Below are 18,810 nucleotides of genomic sequence, written 5' to 3' on the forward strand. Positions count from 1 at the left end.
CGTGTCTATTTTTTTGTGCCTTCCTTTCTTAGAACCACAGGTCTGTTGTGGCATTCAGCGTCAGGCCCCTGGAGGATATGAATGAAATCACCTCTCATATGTTAGAGGTTGTCCAAGCACACATGGCACTCAGCAAGCCTCAAACTATGGTGAGAAATCTTGTGCTTATACCTTCACAGCCTTTAATGGTGGCTAAACAAGTGAAAAAGGGAAGTTGAGATGGGTTCTATGAATACCACTTCTGTTAAAGATTGCTTAGTTTGTTTGCCAGATTGCTAAGAAACAGTACAGCGTTGTCACATATTTTAGTTGTGTTTGTGCTAAGTGTGAGAGTGAGCTCCTACAGATAAATGGTCACAGACACACATGATTTCAGTGAATGGGTATAAATATCCAAGCCCAGTCAACACCTTATCTGACTTCTACAGCCTGGCTATTTTTTTCTTTTTGTTTTATGTATTAAAACCATAATTCTAACAGCTTTGAGAGATGATTTTAAACACATTAGAGGTCGTACAGAATGATTGTTTTGTTTTAAATGGCTTAAAAAATGATTTGCAGTCAATATAGAAACACATTAGAAGTGAAACTGAGTAATGACATAATAAAAGTTAAGCTTTCTAGATAACTATTGCTTCTGCAGCACTGCAAATTTACTTTTTGTATCCTATGTTCCATAAAGGGCATAGTCTGCTTCAGTATACATGGCTTTAACGCTCATCAATCCCTCTAATACTCTGTAGACTGCCGGAACACGTGAGGTCAAACTCGGACTGTTACTGCCACCAAATAGGCTTAACACTCACTTGTTTTAAGTGCTCTATATTTATTTATGAAATTGACCAACAGCCTGTTATAAATGGATTGGCTAATAATAGCCAGAGGTACCTTTCCGTTTGAGATGCATGTTTTTTTGGGGTTTTTTTGATGAATGTGTATCAGGTGGTCGTAATCACATTTTCAGTGTCATACTTTTACATATCTGTCTCTGAAGGTTGTTCTGTATCCTTTATCAAATCTATGTATAATGTTGAAAACGTGCAATTTCATTCTCTTTCAGTCGGCTGCCGGAGGAGGAATGAGCAGTAGTGCCATGCCCATGTCACGACCCACCATGGGAGGCATGGATGGGAATGTAGGAGGCTATGCAGGTGCCAACGACATGACCAACAATGGGTTAAGTGCAAACCAGAATCAGGTGAGCCTAAATAAATCAGACAGCGGTAACAAGAAATTCACAGTTCTTAACTATCATAGATAAGCTGTGGTGAGAAATATAGGGCCACTGTATCTGAATGCTGAAAAGAACAGCTATTACACCCGTTTATTTATGTAAACCCAAACAGTGATCGTTGACTCTTACATCCTGTCTTCGCCTTCTTTGTGTGAACTGCATCAAAGATTTGTTGTTTTATAAAAAACATTTTCAGAAAAAGAAGTCAGTAGACTGGAACATAGCTTCTTTTAGCAGTGTGTGTCAGCTTGCTTACCCTGTCGACTTTTCTCTCTCAAGGTGCTGTGTTTGATAAGAAGCTGTCCAGAACCGCAGGGTATTAGCATTCAAGAACTAAAGAAGAGACTCGGCAGCATGAGTATTGCTGTGATCAAGTAAGTTTTAAAGTGATAAAACAATATAAAATGTTACTTTTTGACTGTTGGAAAAGTAGAAAAGCTCTTACATACACTGAAACAGACCAAGAGGCAAACTAAGCTGCATCCACTTAAATGATGTTCAAATTATTATTTTACTTTTTACGTTGGGTTTGTACCGTCATAAAAAGGATGGTTTCAAAGAGAGAGAAGCTCACACAAAATTACAACATACATTTTTTCCAAATAGCAAAGAGATTTTGCAACAAAGTTTCACTACAAAATGAATTCCCACAATTTAAACCCCCATCCTTGATCTGCAAAATGGACTTGGTCTGAACAACACAGTCACTGGAGGTACAACGCTGTTAAACAAACTGAAACCAAGAGAGAAGGCCTGTAGTGGCTAAAGTGTTCTTTTTTGTTGTTGTTTTTTACAAGTCAAGAGTTAACACATTATTTGTGATGGAGAGTTAACTTTAGATGTGTTCTAGCAAGCTGCTTTAAAGCTCTAAAACATTAGAGCATTAAAGCATTCAGCTTTAAAGGACAAGCTGAATGCGCTAGTTTGACTTCTTGATAAAAGTACGGTAGCTTTATTAAGGGATGGTGAATGTCAAGATAACAAAGTTTCCTCCTTATCTTATTACGGATCAAGACCACATTGTCTTTGTCCTTCAAGACAATGTGGTCTTGAAGGACTTTGTTTGGGTCAGTTTATAAAAACTTTGCTCTCAGTTACTTTCTTTTGGTGCATCACACTATGCAAAATCTGAGCAGGGACAGTACAACCTCAGTTTAAAAAATAATAATAATAATAGAAAAATGCAGTTACACCATTTTGGTGTTAGCAGTACATACGTTATGCAAACTACAGGAAGTGTATGTCCAAGACTTTAGAATGACCCGAGTGAAACACCCACTGCATGCTAATTTGGTAGTTTTGCTTTGTTTTCTGAAACTGTACCAGAGTGAAAAAGATACAATAAAAGAAAAAAATCTAATATATAATTTTATATTAGATTTTATTCTTTTATTGTATTTTTTTTAAAGAGATTTTCCTTTAGTGTACAGGAAATGATTTGTCTACTTGGTATTATTATTAATAATACCATGAAATTATTATGGTAACCCTTCGGATATTTTTAATTTGATTTTTAGCACTTCTAAAATGCTGTTTCCTTTTGCTTTAACAGACAAGCTGTGGAGTTCCTTAGCAACGAAGGTCATATCTTTTCCACCATCGACGAAGATCACTACAAATCAACTGACAGTGATGACTAGACTAATTCATCTTGTTACCATCAGTGGGGTTACGTATTTGAAATAATTGGTACATCATTTATTACCGAAAGCTATCACATAAGTAACAACCTCCCTGAGTCTATAATGCCACAGAGCTGTGCGAAATGCTGCAAGTCTGTCGGCACTGTGGTCTATGTTTGTTGAAGAACACGTGGTTTACAAATGGTGAAACTCAAGGTTTACACATCCTGTATTCCTGATGTTGCTTCAGCCATTTCGCCCGAAAAAGTTTCTGTCACTGAGATTATTGTTGGCAGTTACTACTTTCTTTCTGTTTATGTATCTTTCTTCTTCTGTAAAACATCTTTCTTTCTTTCTTTTTAAAGATTTGGAACATAAGTAATCCAACTTTTTTTTTGTCTATGTAATTTAGTTTTCCAAAATAAATTGATTATTCAAAATGTATTTTTGTTCTGTTGGTTCAGTTTATTGTATAAGCCCCTTTTTCTGGTATAGGCGTGTGTGTAAATATATGATACATTAGTATACACACACGTGTATATATATCCATATATATATATATATTATTCTGTGTCTATCAGGGTGGGGATTTTGCTTCTTGTTTTTTTGCATTTTAGAAAAACTAACATGTGTAATTCACATTTGCTTTCACACATCTAGCTGTAAAACCACAAGCTGACTTTAACACTTATCTTAGAGTTTCACACACATTCTTATAGATAATATAAGGTCTTATTTAAAGTTTTACAAAGTTGGAATAAACCACATAGGTCCAGTTTCATATAGAAATCATACTTTATGATAATGTCTAATAGAAAATTGAAATCAACCACACATTTACATGCAGTGGAAATAATCTTTCAAAGAAAAATGGCACAAAATGGATTGTCCATTGGTTAACAAAGATGCAAAACATACTTTCATTTTCAGTGAAAATGTTTCTACTCCTCCTTGGGAGTTAATTTGCAAAAAAAAAAAAAAAAAGGCAAATACATTTCTGTTCACAGATAAATAGTTTGATGTGGTTAGAGGGACGGCTTCTGCTACCGGTGCTGCAGCGTTACAATGTTGCGGTTTAGACAAATGCCTTCCATCAATGAGTGGGGTGAGCTATTTCTCTTTAGAGTTTGCATCTATGCAGTAGGAGTTTGACATACACATATGTTGTATACTTGTGCAACAGAATACAATCCATTGAAGCCAGTTTGAAGCTTATTAATATGCATTTTTGAGAGAAGTTATTGATTTAACACTGGTAATTTTAAAGGCTGTAATTTATGGTGTTATGTTCGACTGCATATTATCCTATAGTTTGTTGCTGTAACTATGCATAAGAAGGCATTATATACAGTAACTAGCTACTTAGTACCTCACAATATAAATACGGACCTGTACACGAAGCTGAAAGACAGCCTCAATTACTACATGGTTAAATCAACAATTTCTAAACAAGTTTGTGTACAACAAAAAGTGTTTGAACTACAAGAGTGGTATGTGTTCAAAGTTTGAATACACGATTACTGAAAACAGTGAAGTATAGTTCTGGGTATAAAGTTATGAGGTAAAAAGAAATTTTGCTGACCACGTGAGAAAACAGATGTGAAAACACCACCAAGTTTGTATTTATTCTGGGCTAAGCTGAATGATGTCATGTCAACCAACCCTGCACAGCACTTGTAGGATAGGGAACAGTTCAGTTCTCACTGCTCAAGCAGGATTTTTCTCTGTTGCAGAAGATGTAGAAGATATTTCCTTTAGTAGTACATAACATTTTCTTGTGCTTTCTTCATCATAACAGCCAAAGTGTCATCCACAGTTTCATAGTCATGGTCACTGTCCCCATTTTCATCCTCAGGCACACTCCCTGGTGGAAAGATTATTGTTAGTAATACTATATTTCACAATATTCTTATATTCATCCTAACTGTCATTTATCAAATGTGCCGCACACTGAATGTCTTCCTTTCAGAAAACATGCGATTTTTGCACCACCAAACATTTATGCACCACCCATCACATAAACCACCTATCACAGGTTTTCACTTCACTTCCTGATGCAGCCAATTGAAATGACTAAACACATTTCACTTCTATAGGAAGAATGTCTCCTGAGATACTATTGGGTGATGGGTTGAATCTTATACAGGAACACACTTGGAATTAAGGCAACATTGTGGATTTTGTTAAGTGACGAAGAGTAATAGTAAGTAAATAAAAGCATGAATATATTAGAAATGATGAAGTCTCCCAAAACCATAGACTTTCTCAATCTGCACATGCTGTTTACGGTCTGTGGTTATTGTGTAAGTTTGCGTCTATGGTTAATGGACAATAAACATGGTGTGATAAACACGGCTAAATTCTTATTATTTGCATTTAATGCATTTAATGCATTATTAATACATTAGGTAATTTGTATATTTACATATGCATATGCACATACTTTTAATTGAATATACTTACGTATGTGTTTTTTACATATAAATTACACATTACTGAGACAATAAGACATTGATATGTTTTTCATTACTATTCAGTTCATGTTCACTGTTTGGTTTTGTGTATTTGTAGACTACATGGATACAAGTACTGGGTCACCTGCACATTACAGCTACAGGAGCTGCTCAGCCATGAAAACCCATGCCTTGAAGCTCCACGCACACAGTTTTTGTGCTGATGTTAATGCCAAAGGAGGTTTGGAACGCTGCAGTTACTGACGTTACAGATGTTTGGCAACTTTTACGCACTGTGCACCTCGGCACTTGGCAACCCCGCTCTGTAACTTTACACGGTCTGCTACTTCATGGCTGAGTTGTTGTGGTTCTAAGACGCTTCCACTTTTCAGCTATATGTTACAGCGGATGGTGGACTATCTATCTATTGACACGAGCTCTTTAGAACAAACCATCCTTTATCAGATGTTTGCAAAGGCAGACTGCATGGCAAGATGCTTGATTTCATACAGCTGCTGAAATGGGACTAAAACCCTTTGAATTCAAATATGAAAAATGTATTGACCAGTACTTTTGTGTATATAGTGCAGGTGAAGCTGATTTTTAACCCTTCTTCATATTCATTTACTTTAAGTTTAGTTCTGTGCGTTATGGCAGAAAAAATGTTACTCTATGTGCTTTTAGTGGTCTTGATGACTTTGTGAATTCTCTGAGGCTCTGTGAACAGTCACGCTCACATTTGTCTTAGAGATGTAGAGGAAAGCCAAAGTCTGCCAGTATTCTCAACTTTTTGGGGTCTTTATATAAACCCTACAGTATATAAACTCTTTCCCATGGTGAAAATGTCTCAAATTTAGAGGTTGTCCTGCAAACACTGCTTTAATATAAACATAGAGAATGCTTTACTAGTCCAGCAGCTGCACTATAAGTTTTGCAAGAGACAAATCGGTGGCTCTCTTAAAACATTATATCAGACAGAGCCCCACCTGTTTTAGCAGACTCCTTCATTTGTACATAAGTGTTTGGCAGAGCCTTGCCTATGGTTTGGTCAGCCGCTGAGAACTTTCGGGGCACAAGTGGTGGGGGCTCATCTTCATTAGCCTGCACAAAAGAGGAAACTTCTGTTTTATTACATGCATGGCGTATTTACCACAGGAAAAAAGTGGAAGCACCAATTTGTTATTTTTGCTTAGTTCATTTCCTGAAAGTCACATTATGAGAATCTGTATATTAGTTTCACCGTAGTGGGGTTTCAAGAGAAACCTGATGTGACAAGAAAATCTAGACAACCTAAGCTGAGCTTTAGCCTTTATAATAATAGCTTTCGAAAATGTTATACAAGCATGAAAAGAGTCACTCACGGGAGGTGGTGGGGCGGGGGGCCTCTTTTTGTTATTCAAAGTCAAGTCGCTGAACTGTTTGGTTGGGACGCTTTTGTCTCCTTGATGTTTGGATTTGTTTGCCTTCTTTGATTTCTTTGTTTTTTTGGGAGGTGCCGAAAATGACATGTTTCGCTTTGGTGGTCGAGGTGGCGGCTCCGCATCTGAGTTACCACGTTTGCGAAACTCATAAAAGAATGTGTCTGCAACTTCGGTAACTCTTTCCACTTGACACGTGGGGGGTTGATCTTTGGGCCATGGGAGGGGGTCTGTAGTAAAATAGACAGACATTGAGAGCCACTGCGTTGGGATCTCGAAACAGTACTCTGGCTTGTGTACAAAGCTTGCCTGAATGGTGGGTTCCAACATAGCTGCCTCTATTCTGAGACATGAGAACCCATAGAGGGGATCCTTCTCGAGTTCTGTATCACGGCCCACCACTTTAACATCCAGAGGCAAGCTAAACTCCTTCCCCAAGTCACTGAGTTTGTACTTCCTGTTGTCACTGAGTACTTCCACAAAGTGACCCTCCATGTAAAGAGGCATAATAATCTCTTCCTTTTCATCCTCCCTTTTCACCTGATCCTCATCATCATCATCATCATCATCATCCGACTCTTGAAGGCGATAACACAAAAGAGCCTCTACCGACTGCTTCTGTCCTGCTTTGCCTTCACAGGGTAAAACCATCCTATCGCAGCGCACAACCTCAAGCTGTTCCCCCACACTGAGGGCAGGGAGTCCCTCCTCTTCCACTTCCTCACAGTTCCTTGTTACGCTGACCTTCAGACCTGGTGCGTGGATTGAAGCAACGTACAGCTCGTATACTGAATTAAACTCTCTTGGCCGTCTCCGGAAACGTCCACCATATTGCTGAGACACCAGGAAGTACTGCGGTGTTTTCCTGCTTTTCAAAGTGGATAATAAAATCATGGGCGAGGTTCCTTTTTTGTGAAAAATCAGGTGCTCATTCTTGCGAAGCTCCGGTAGCCAGCTGCACTTGAACAGGGAGCGCGTCTCTGGGTCTTCGATGATCTCCACCACTCCAGGGAATGATTTATTCGGCTCAGAGTGGACTTCACTCAGAGAAAGGGGTACAATAAAATGCACATCTTTACACAGCTCGGTGACATCGACCACATCCACTTCTAAACTGGATGGAAACTTCACCACATTCTTCCTCACTGTAGACAAAAGAGAGGAAGGCAGTCATGCATATTAGGTATATTTAACTTTGGTATGAGTGCAGTACAGGTGAACTATGCTTTTTTTTGTTCTGAATTTAAATTATTGAGGTTACAAATATAAGCAATCATATAATCATAAGCAATCATAACAGTGCATCATATAGATTAATTGCTTTTAATGATATGCTGATGTTTTTCAAGGTGGCATTAACTTTAACTGTTTTATAGCATGGTATGTACTATATGTCATTGGCTTCAAGTGTAAAATTTTAATATGCACAAATGTTGTTTATGTAGTGCATAAATGTGCACAGATGTAGAGGAACAATAAAATGTCATGAACCAAGTATTTCACAATTAAGGTGGAAGTTAAAGTGGAAGTTCACAAACTTTGCATTAACATAACACACGGTGGGGTTCACACACAAATAACAAATCCAGATCAACATTATGTTAAATAGTAGTTAAATAGTTAAAAAGTAGGTTATTCTTACAGTTCATGACGGCCTGGACATGGTATACTGGACTGAGCATAAGAGGCCGATCACACTTGGTAGCATTGACAAAGCGAAACCTTCGGCTACGCAGGGACGACGAGGACATGATCTCCCGCAGGGTAAAGCGCTCCTCACTCTCACACTCATAGAACTCCCCTCGGAAAGAAACAGGGATGCACACTTCAGCTGAGGCTTCTTGTTGTCCTCGAATAAGGCAGCGGACTTGATCCTCTTGATCCTTGTGCTTCTCAACAGAGAGCACAGTCAAAGCTGTCCCAGCTCCCAGTGCTAAATTGCCAATGGTCATCTTGGAGTGGCTGGAGAAAGTGAAGGGAAGAGAGGAGTCGAGGCCTACCGGCCTCATGCTGACCATCTCCTCTACCGTACTGTACGGCATCTCCTCTGGCACGACCCTGAACAAGCCTGAGAAGAAAAGAAAAGTCACTGTAGTTCTACAAAATAGATTTAACCATTCTTACAAGAATTTCTCTAGACCAACCTGTGTGGCTGATAGGCAGCTCAAATGTTTCATTGTTTGCTACGTCTTGACAGGAAACTGATAGGAGCTCAATTTTAGTGACCTTTATTAGATCCCCAGTGGAAAAGCACACTTCACTCCCAGAAATTTCATATATAGAACCTGGAATGGAAAACAAGAAACTGAAGGAACAAAAATGATTATGATTTCTTAACTAGCACATGAACGCATACACTCTAATGGGAATTGTTTCCAGTTGCGAGCCATGAGCAATACAACAAATGCTCACTGTTCTTTTTATATATAATAACGTCTAATTTAGGGTTAAAAATGTACAAAATGTAAAAGGAATGTACACTAGATTGTAACTTTGAATTTATGAAAGACAGACACAACACAGAGAAGCGCACAGCAATGAAGTAATCTATAATCTCGTAAGTGCTGTCCTTCTGTATACGCCATCTCACTGAGGAAAAGTAATAATAATAATAATAAAAAACTACCTTGGAAATATACTCCAGAGCAAACTTGCAAAATTTTTGGCAGACAGGTATCGTCCAATGACGCGATGAATTCCTGAAGTGGCAAAGCAGTGGCGCCTGCCATCACTGCTGCCTCTGAGTGTGTGCAACCAAAAATGAAGGCAGGCAGCAAATGACAAGCGCAGCACAAAACGGGGGTGCTTTCTCAGTTAAAAACCACAAAAGTGAATGAGGAAGTTACAGGATCTCTTTGCACAACTTGTGCATTCACATACGGGGACAAAGCAATCTGGCAAAGCCTCATTGCTGTGAAGATGGTGAATAAGTATCCAAAAGAATGTTTTATTAAATTTTTGGGAATTACAGCATAAATCCTGCTATGAAGAATAAAATAAAACATCCACACTCTAACTTTGAGCTTTGTATATGTCTTAATTTTTTGGGTGTGTGTGGGTGTGTGTGTGTAAGAGTGAAAGAGAGAGAGGGAGAGAAAGGGGGAGAGGACGACAGACTTTAAAAGGAGCAAATCGCAATTGCAATTTTGCAGTGTGAACGTGTTATATTTCTTTTTTCTTGTTTGATAGTCAAGCTGCTCTACTTAACGGTGTGGCCAAAATCAGTGCGAGCACATTGCGCAAGGTTTAAATAAATACATGCACTATGATAACCTTTAAAAATGCAAAAGAGCAACTCTCAGAGCACAGATGCGAGGACACACTGATAGCTTTTCTTCACTAATATTTCAGGCTCTTTGTGATATTCATTTTAGCCATGTGTCATCTTTCTCTCTCAGCACTTCCTGCTCTTGGTGCTTTTCTAAGCCTATGACACTTCTATCTGCAGCAAGGAGAGGCTAGATATCCTCCCACCTTGACATATCAAGGAAGGCAGGCAGTGGTTTTTAACGTTTGACTCAACTCACAGTTTCCAAGAACCACAAAAAGCTCTAAAGATCAGTGCTTGACACAGAGTCCGCCCACACCAGCTATTAGTACCGTTGCCCCAAATAGATAGACCTACAGTCCTAGCTTCATTCAAACCACCAGCTGCTCACGAAACAAAATATCAGTTATTTTATCTGATTTGACCTTTTAACAGTGTTAACTTAGAAATTTGGGGAATAGGGACCCCTGCTGGTTCTTGTGGTAACTCAAAGTTGGTGTTAGTTTAATCCCCCCACCTCATGGGTTTGAACGTTCTTAGAAAATCCATGTATTATTTTGTTTTACCATTTATTTTAAGTAAAAGTCGGAGTAAATGAGAAAACGTAGTCTAATATTCTATTCAATGTTTGGCAGTACTACAGGACTACATTTCCCAGTAATCCGAAGTGACGTTTACCCAGCATGCAGCTCTGCTAGAGAAGCTGAGGCAAGATGGCGACTAAAATAAGCAAAGACAGTCCCCCTCCTTTTGATTGTCCATCATGGTGAGAAAATGCACGTGCTAAAGTTGTAGCCGTTAGCTTGTTATGTGATATCAGGTGCAAATGAGCAGATTAGCATTCACTTAATTATCAATGTAACTTTCTACAGAGGAGAATAGCTGGTTTTCACAGTGGCTAATGTTAGCATCTGAGCAGGCTAACGCTGGTGTGTATCTACAAATGGCGTTGCCTCTTTTTTTCTTATTAAGACCCATCGTTTATGTGCAGTTTTAATTCTGATCACGAAAAGAGGAAATAAATCACATGTATACGCAGGATATAATTTAATAAGTTTTTCTGTATGTAAAAGTATCAATCTTGAACACGTTTCTATGAGTGCAGAGGTGAGTGACTCGTTTCTATGAACAAATCCTTAACTGCAGCAAGGGGAGACAATGGAGTGTAGCCATTTATTTAGAATAATGATCCACTGTCCACGTATAACATTAACTTAGACAGTTTTAATGTTTAAAAATGTTTTCTCTTAGGGCAGGCAAACCGCCCCCTGGGCTCCACCTGGACGTGATGAAGGGGGACAAACTGATAGAGGTAACTGGAAGTTTGGAGATGTTACACTAGACCAACAATTTATAGCATTGCATACTTGTGAACTGCAAGAATAATGTTGGTAGTAGGGTTAATTGAATGCACTAGATACGAGCCTGACAGTCTGCTTTGGCTGCAGGGCTTCAAACGGTGCGACAGTAGAATCAGCCCTGAGTTTTAAGCTTTTCAGTGGAAGCAACACTGTGGAGTTATGGCTCAGAGGCACAGAAATGTTATTCAGCCTTCTTCACTGGCTTGTTTTCAAAGCCAAGTCACTAACTCGTGTCTCTCCTTCTAGAAACTGATCATAGATGAAAAGAAGTACTACCTATTTGGGAGGAACCCCGACTGGTGCGACTTCACCATTGACCATCAGTCGTGCTCTCGTGTTCACGCTGCACTAGTCTATCACAAACACCTGAAAAGGGTCTTCCTCATAGACCTCAACAGCAGTAAGACATGATCTTCAGTCATACTTGTACACTCTACGTTACTGTCTGAAAAAGCTAAGGGCTAAAAAGGAATAAAATTAATCTATTGCGTGCAGCCAGTAGTGCTCATAATCGCTCGAATAATTTGTTGAACAATAGACTGCTGGATAGACAAAAATAATCCACAACAATATTCTAATTAAAGCAATGATGCTAAGCATCAGGGTCAGATTGTAATTGGAAACCTTATTGTTTATTTAAGGTCCTGTTTTTGTAATAAATGTGTAATTCGGACTATATAAACAGACAGGAGACTGCAAGGTGGTGGTGAGGTGGTAGCTAAGCTGCACTGGATGGTCGTCTGTAGGATGACTTTGGAAATCTAGCAGAAGAGCAGAGTGATGGCAGAGCCAAAGATTCCATGGTGGAAGTTTATGGAGGAAGAATGCTGGCGTGGAATTTAGGGAGGAGTTGAGGAGACAGGCTCTGGGTCTTAGGGGAAATTTACCAGATGACTGGGAAAATACAGCTGAAGTGCTCAGGCAAAGCTGTTTGGTGCATCGTCTGGACAGAGCAAACAAGGAGACTTTGTCATGGAATAACACAGTACAAGAAAGTATTCAAATATTCAGTAGTCAGGGAGATGAAGGAGTTAGACAGGATTACTGGTTGGCTAGGAATACAGCACACTAGGAGCGAGTGAGATGTAGGTAAGGCTGGAGACTAATGATGGAGCAGATGACATATCAGTTGGCTATGGCAGTGAAAGGGAAAGAGTGGGTGGTGGCTGCTAAGGGGAGCACTCAAAAGAAGTAGTTGTCTTGTGTAGCAGTTATGCATTCTCTCTTTCTCGTTTGTTATAACCAGCTGCAAAAAATAAATAGAAACATGATATGCCAGCTGGCAACTGAGTTTTGGCAAGAAAGTGGCACGCATTGGACCTTTTTAAAAATATTAGCAAAAACGTATTAATGAAAATGATGTTATAGATGATAAAATTAAGAATGGACTAAAAATCACATTTATGAGAATAACTGGATATAAAGAAAAATTGCAGTTTGATCACACCAGACATTACGTGCTTAAACATGGCCTCTGTTAATGCAGAGGTCATTGTTATATTAGTATTTAATATTGCTGGGTCAGGCAAGTCAGAAAAGTTACCAAATATTGACAAAATGTATTGTTTGACTACCTTGAATTATTGTTGTTTCATTATTACATCAGGCTTAGCTACACACATCAGTCCTAAAACTGTGCTTGATGTCATCATTTAGCACACGGTACTTTCCTTGGACACATTCGGCTGGAGGCCCACAAGCCTCAGCAGGTTCCCATAGACTCTACAATATCTTTTGGGGCCTCAACACGGACTTACACCATCAGAGAGAAACCTCAAACCCAAGGCAGTGCTGGCACAGGGGACAGCAAGACAGGAGATGATGAGGAGCTGAAAGGACTGCTCGGGCTTCCAGAAGAAGAGACAGAACTGGAGGTACAGTTAGTTTATATTCTGAAAAATGAACTGCACGGGAAAGGAATATCATGGCTGATGTGAATACCTCTCAGGTCCACAGTATGTATTTTGGTGCACTAAAAAACACTAAATTAGGTCTGTTTTAATAGGCTAAGCTCTTCAATTTGTAACCCCTTCACTCATAATGCAAATGATACTGCGATACGTCTTCTGACTAGAAAACTCCACGTGTTATTTTTATAAGTTAAGCTGGGCTTACACTGTGCGATTTTTGGCCCATTTTGAGCCGATTGTTGAGTCGTGCGACCGTTTTGGTGATCGGCCCGAGTTTGGCCTTCATCGTGCATCGTGTAGTATACGTGGGGAACGAGAAGTGATTAACACCTCCCGACCAGCTCCCGATCATCAATCGCTTGGTTGAAATCCTCACGACCGTCGTGAGGGTGTCACCGCAGCCGCTCACACTGCGCATGCGCAAACGCATAAATGTCGGTGAAAAAGACGGAGTAGCACGGCAGTGCAGCGTGTGATCTGGACACAAGGGATGGAGGCACAACTTGTAGAACTTTGGAAAGCTCATCCGAGCCTTTTCGATGTGGCCTCACAAAATTATCACGATATGACACTTTATAATACTGTTTTTTTCTATCAAGTTTGTTCCGGTATATCGTGTTGTTATGTTGGGATATTTTGACATTCATGCAGCTATTTTGCTCATATGTAATGTTTTTAACCTGCCAGAACCTGACAGAGTTCAACACAGCTCACAACAAGCGCATCTCCCTCCTCACCATTGAGGAAGGCAACCTGGAAATCCAGAGGCCCAAGAGGAAACGAAAAAATTCCAGAGTTACCTTCAGTGAAGAAGATTCCATCATTAATCCAGGTACTCAAGTTAGTTACCCAAAAACTAGTGGATTGTTATTTTATTTACAGCATGTACATGAGAAGAAAATGAGCTTTGATGATTAGATTAGTTAAGATTAAGCCAAATAAACTAAATTTGGATACTTTTCATTCCAGGCTAGAAACGCATTAATTAATGTGGGTTTGCAGTGAGGTGGCTTATGGCTGATATGTCACTGATCAAATATGTTGATTGTGAATTCTAATGAGAAGAAATGCCCCCAGCGCTAATGTATACCAACTGTTCTTTAAATCTTTACAGAGGATATAGACCCCTCTGTTGGGCGCTTCAGAAATATGGTGCAGACTGCTGTCATCCCTATAAAGGTGAGTTTTGATGTCAGATACATTTAGCTGACAGGATGGTTAAAGAAATGTAATTTTTAAGGTGATAAATGTGCATTTTTTGCAAAAATAAAAGTTGTCCTGTGTAGCTCACTGGGTGGCCCCAGTATGCCCAGTGTAACACTACCATTTGCAGTGGTCTAGCTGTATGACTTGGAAAGGTAAACATGTATTAAGTGTATGAACTGTGACGCTGATGCTCTGCTATCCCTGCTGTAGAAACGGAGATTAGAGGGCCAGAACACTTTGGGTTTTGATGACTTGACTTCAAAACGCATGCACGGCTACGGCTTTGGTGGTGGTCTCTATGGGGACTTGCCTCCCACCAGTCATGAGAACCAGCCGATAGGAGCTCCAGGAGGTGTTGCCATGCAAGGAGGGCTTCCTCTCCCTTTCCCTAACCCAGCACCAGAGGTAGACCTGGCCCCTGAGGCTCCACAGCCACCTGTCACTCTCAACCCCACACCTGTTACAGCTCCTTACCTACCGGAGACCCACAACGAGCCACGAAAAAAGAAGTATGCCAAAGAAACTTGGCCAGGCAAGAAACCCACCCCTTCACTACTCATCTAACCAGTTTCTCAAAGCTGCTGACTCTCAGGTTACCAGCAGAAACATCAGGGACTGTGACCTGGACGAGATGGAGCCATTCACTTCCATTTTTTTTGTTGTTTTCTATTTTGTTTTTTTCTTTTAATTTGTCGTGTACTCGTTGTCATTACAAGAAGTCATCACACAAGTTCTGTTTTGGTCTGTCACAAGATGTGTCTGCATCTGTTAAACTGGTAGCTGATAAGTAGAAGCTTATTGATTGCAAAGAAATTTAAAATACATTTAAAGGACTTCACATCTGAGGCTCAAAGTGGCAGGTATGGTTATCTGAGTGATTCTTTACGAAGATATGGTGGGTCATCGAGTTATGTTTTTGACGAATTTGATGTAAGGTTGTATTTTTTCTACAATTTCAATATTTTTTTCACTTCTTTAGAATGTTGAAAATACTATTAAAGGAAAGCGAAACGTACTTTTCTATCAGATTTTACTGTGATGAGTCAGGGGGGCCAGAGATTGCAGATATGAACTGAATTTCTGTCAAAACACAGGGCTGATTTTTATCATGAAAACATATAATACAAGTGTATTATTGACTGCAAGCTTTTCATTCCATATATTAGACCAGCATCATATGAACCAAAGTGTCCTGCATTTTTTCCAACAACCCACTAGGTGGTGGCTTGTGCATTTTCAGTGACACTGGCTACACAGTTACAGAAATCATCGTTATATATGTGGCATCACATGAAAGTGGAGCTTCAAGCTTCTAAACGTTCACATGTCGCTGATAAGCTATTTGCCCTGTCCAAACAGTATTCCGAACATATTTGTTCTTTGGCTTTTTCAAGTATATTACTTTTAAATGGTTTGTTGCCCACTTTTCCACCACAGGTGTACTCTCACACTTTTGTTCTGCTCGGCATTTAAGTGAACTTTTGCTAAGCACTAACAGAATACAGCTGAGTAGACACTAGCACAAGAACAAATACCAACTTAAAAGGCAAAATAAAAGGTTAGTAAAAAGAGAATTAGGATTTAAACTATTCTAAATGTCACGTAGCATGTTAGCATCTCTCACATGAAACAGTACAGTGCAGTTTATACAACGTATTACTGTTTTGAACAAATCCAGTATCAGTTAAAAGTTCTCTGTGTCAAACAGGTAATCAGCTGGCTGTAGCTGGTTAATAAAGACTGTGGCCATGTTTAAGTCCACCATTAAATTGTGTTATATCTTATATAGTATAGTGGTTTGGATTTTTCTCTTTCAAATGTGGACAGAACAGCCGTAGTAGTAATTGAGAGGAGAGGGTAAGTGATTTGTAGCAAAGGTTCCTAGCTGGAATCACAGATTAAATGCTGTGGTCTCAGCGCAACATGCATTCTGACCACAAGGCTGCCACATAACATTGTTGTTTCTTTTTGATGTGGTGCCTGGTCTGACATCGGCCAAAAAGTCAAGTCAAGTCGGCTTGAGGTTATTTCTGCATGAGGCAGCGACAGAAGATGCAATGCATTTTGGGAGTTTTCACAGGGAATTCAAGTGATCAGTTATTAGGATCTTAAATCAGCGAAAGGTTGGCAATCTGAGATAAAAGAAAGAGGACGTCATTTCATTTTTATACAACCTGTACTGGTGACTTTTTGTCCTTGTGGGTGTGTGGATTTTGTAACATGACTGTAAATAAAAGAGTACTTTTGACTCATGAGCCTTTCTGGCCCTTCTTGATACTTTCACCCAGTTGTGTATGAACCTGCACATTGCAGAAGGGGATTATAGCGTGTCTTTGTGACACTTCTGCACACGCTTTAACGACTCTTGTTGTGAAATTGCTCCAGCACCTGGCCTGTCTAACAGCAGAGATAGGCAGTGAAACTGAAGTCGGGACTTAAGTGCAGCTGTCTCGCCACACATATTCACTTCTATCTCTGCCTACCTAAAGCGAGATGATGAACCGGGTTTCTGGTTTGCAGAAGCATGTACGCGTGCTGTCTAACAGTGCTGCAGGAGACTAAAAAAAAGGTGTAAATGAAAACAGAAACCTTTTCACTTGTACGGAATGATAAGTGTGCTCCGCTCGTTGCTAGAACAGGTTAATTCTCTGGCTTCATCATGTGCTTTTGACACTTTAGGGACGCCATTGCTTAATTTCGCACCTTTTTGACATAAAGTAATTTTATATATTATATTATCTGTTGCAGATAGACTTCAACAAATTCTGAGACTTCTTTACTTCAAATGTTGTCTTATAGGTGCTTGCTTAAAAACTTATCAGATGGTTGTGCCAACTTAACCTTTTAAAGACCTCCTGAAGCTCCCATTGAGTTATTAGTTTGCAGTTTTCTGACCTGCATTCAGTAACTGATGAAATGTGAAACTACTCCCTCCTAACTTTGAAACTGTTGTGGTTTACAGTATCTTTGACTTAAGCCGTCTCTGTTATTGGTTACTGATTACCGACCAGTCATGTCCTTTTGAATGTGTTGGTAATGTTCACCACCAGGCAAAAGTTTGGACACACCTTCTCATTTAATGTTTTTTTCTTTAAATTTACTACTTTGTGCATTGTAGATACATACTGAAGACATCAAATATATGAAGCAAGATGTATGTAATTATGTAGCAAGGAAAAAGTTGATAAATAACCGTAAATATGTTTTATATTTCAGAATAGCTTCCCTTTTCTTTGTTGACAGTGCTGCAAATCCTTGGTATTCTCTCAATGAGCTCCATGATGTAGTAACCTGACATGGTTTTCACTTTAAAGGTGTGCCTTGTCAGGGTTCATTTGTGGAATTTCTTGTCCTCTTAATGGGGTTGGGACCATCAATTGTGTTGTGCAGAAGAGGAGACTGTGTGAATCAGGCCTTTATGGTCAAATAGCTGCTAAGAAACCACAGTTAAGGAAAAGCAACAAGCAGAAGAGATTTTTGGGGGGCCAAGGAACACAAGGAATGGACATTGAACCAGTCTAAATCTGTACTTCGCCGTGTCTTTGTGCGACACAGAAAAAGTGAACGGATGGTCTCTACATACATGGTTCCCACCTTGAAGCATTGAGGAGGTGTGATGGTGTACAGGATGCTTTGCTGGTGACACTTTTGGAAATGTATTCAAAATGAAGGAACACTGAACCAGCATAGCTAACACAGCATCCTGCAGCGACATGCCATCCTGTTCTAGTTTAGCTGGACCATCATTTATTTTTCTACAGGACAATGACCCCAAACACACCTCCAGGCTGTGTGAGGGCTATTTGGCCAAAAAGGAGAGTGATGGAGTGCTGCGCCAGATGGCCTGGCCTCTACAGTCACCTGACATAAACCCAATGGAGACAGCTTGGGATGAGATGGACCACAGAGTGAAGGAAGAAGGCCAACAAGTGCTCAGCATCTCTGGGAACTCCTTCAAGACTGTTAGAAAACCATTTCAGGAGATGACCTCATGAAGCTCACTGAGTGAATGCCAAGAGTCTGCAAAGCAGTAATCACAGCAAACGGTGACTCTTCATAGTTTTGATGCCTTTGGCGAGAATCTAAAAAGTCATGAAAATAAATAAAAACATGAAATGAGAAGGTGTGTCCAAACTTTTGACTGGTAGTGTGTGCGCCCTCACAGGAAACAGTAATCATCATCGTTTCCCCCCAGTCTGCTTCCAAGGCCTGTCACTCTGGTGAAACTGCACTCACTAAAGCTGCAAATGTCTTATCTTACCTGCTGGATATCAGCGTGTTTTTGACAGCATATGCAGCACAGAGACCAGTGTACATGAACTCTTGGCAGCTAAAAAC

General features: G+C 39.7%; 3 protein-coding genes across 4 annotated transcripts in view; 2 read left to right on the plus strand and 1 right to left on the minus strand.

The window, feature by feature from the left end:
- rpa2 (replication protein A2) overlaps positions 1 to 3,198 on the plus strand; it is a 7,111-nt gene extending 3,913 nt beyond the window's left edge. For both annotated transcript variants that reach the window (XM_005736119.2, XM_005736120.1), the window contains exons 6-9: positions 33 to 149; positions 1,061 to 1,198; positions 1,514 to 1,608; positions 2,787 to 3,198. In XM_005736119.2, coding sequence (XP_005736176.1) covers positions 33 to 149; positions 1,061 to 1,198; positions 1,514 to 1,608; positions 2,787 to 2,874 — 438 coding nt within the window. In that variant the 3' untranslated portion in view covers positions 2,875 to 3,198. The remainder of the gene's footprint in view (positions 1 to 32; positions 150 to 1,060; positions 1,199 to 1,513; positions 1,609 to 2,786) is intronic.
- Positions 3,199 to 3,668: 470 nt separating this feature from the next.
- On the minus strand, positions 3,669 to 9,530 carry themis2 (thymocyte selection associated family member 2). Its single transcript, XM_005736123.1, has 6 exons — positions 9,354 to 9,530; positions 8,872 to 9,012; positions 8,370 to 8,795; positions 6,671 to 7,872; positions 6,296 to 6,410; positions 3,669 to 4,720 (listed from the first exon to the last, which is right to left on the minus strand). The coding sequence occupies exons 1-6, from the start codon at positions 9,454 to 9,456 to the stop codon at positions 4,611 to 4,613; spliced, it is 2,097 nt and encodes a 698-aa protein (XP_005736180.1). The 5' UTR covers positions 9,457 to 9,530; the 3' UTR covers positions 3,669 to 4,610.
- Positions 9,531 to 10,682: 1,152 nt separating this feature from the next.
- ppp1r8b (protein phosphatase 1, regulatory subunit 8b) lies at positions 10,683 to 16,720 on the plus strand. Its single transcript, XM_005736124.1, has 7 exons — positions 10,683 to 10,761; positions 11,247 to 11,307; positions 11,603 to 11,756; positions 13,013 to 13,230; positions 13,954 to 14,098; positions 14,381 to 14,445; positions 14,683 to 16,720. Exons 1-7 carry the CDS (start codon positions 10,709 to 10,711, stop codon positions 15,034 to 15,036), a joined length of 1,050 nt encoding a protein of 349 aa, XP_005736181.1. The 5' UTR covers positions 10,683 to 10,708; the 3' UTR covers positions 15,037 to 16,720.
- The last annotated feature ends 2,090 nt before the right edge of the window (positions 16,721 to 18,810 follow it).

The sequence above is a fragment of the Pundamilia nyererei genome, unplaced genomic scaffold, assembly GCF_000239375.1.
Source record: "Pundamilia nyererei isolate P.nyererei 1_Seehausen unplaced genomic scaffold, PunNye1.0 scaffold00067, whole genome shotgun sequence".
Lineage (NCBI taxonomy): Eukaryota > Metazoa > Chordata > Actinopteri > Cichliformes > Cichlidae > Pundamilia > Pundamilia nyererei.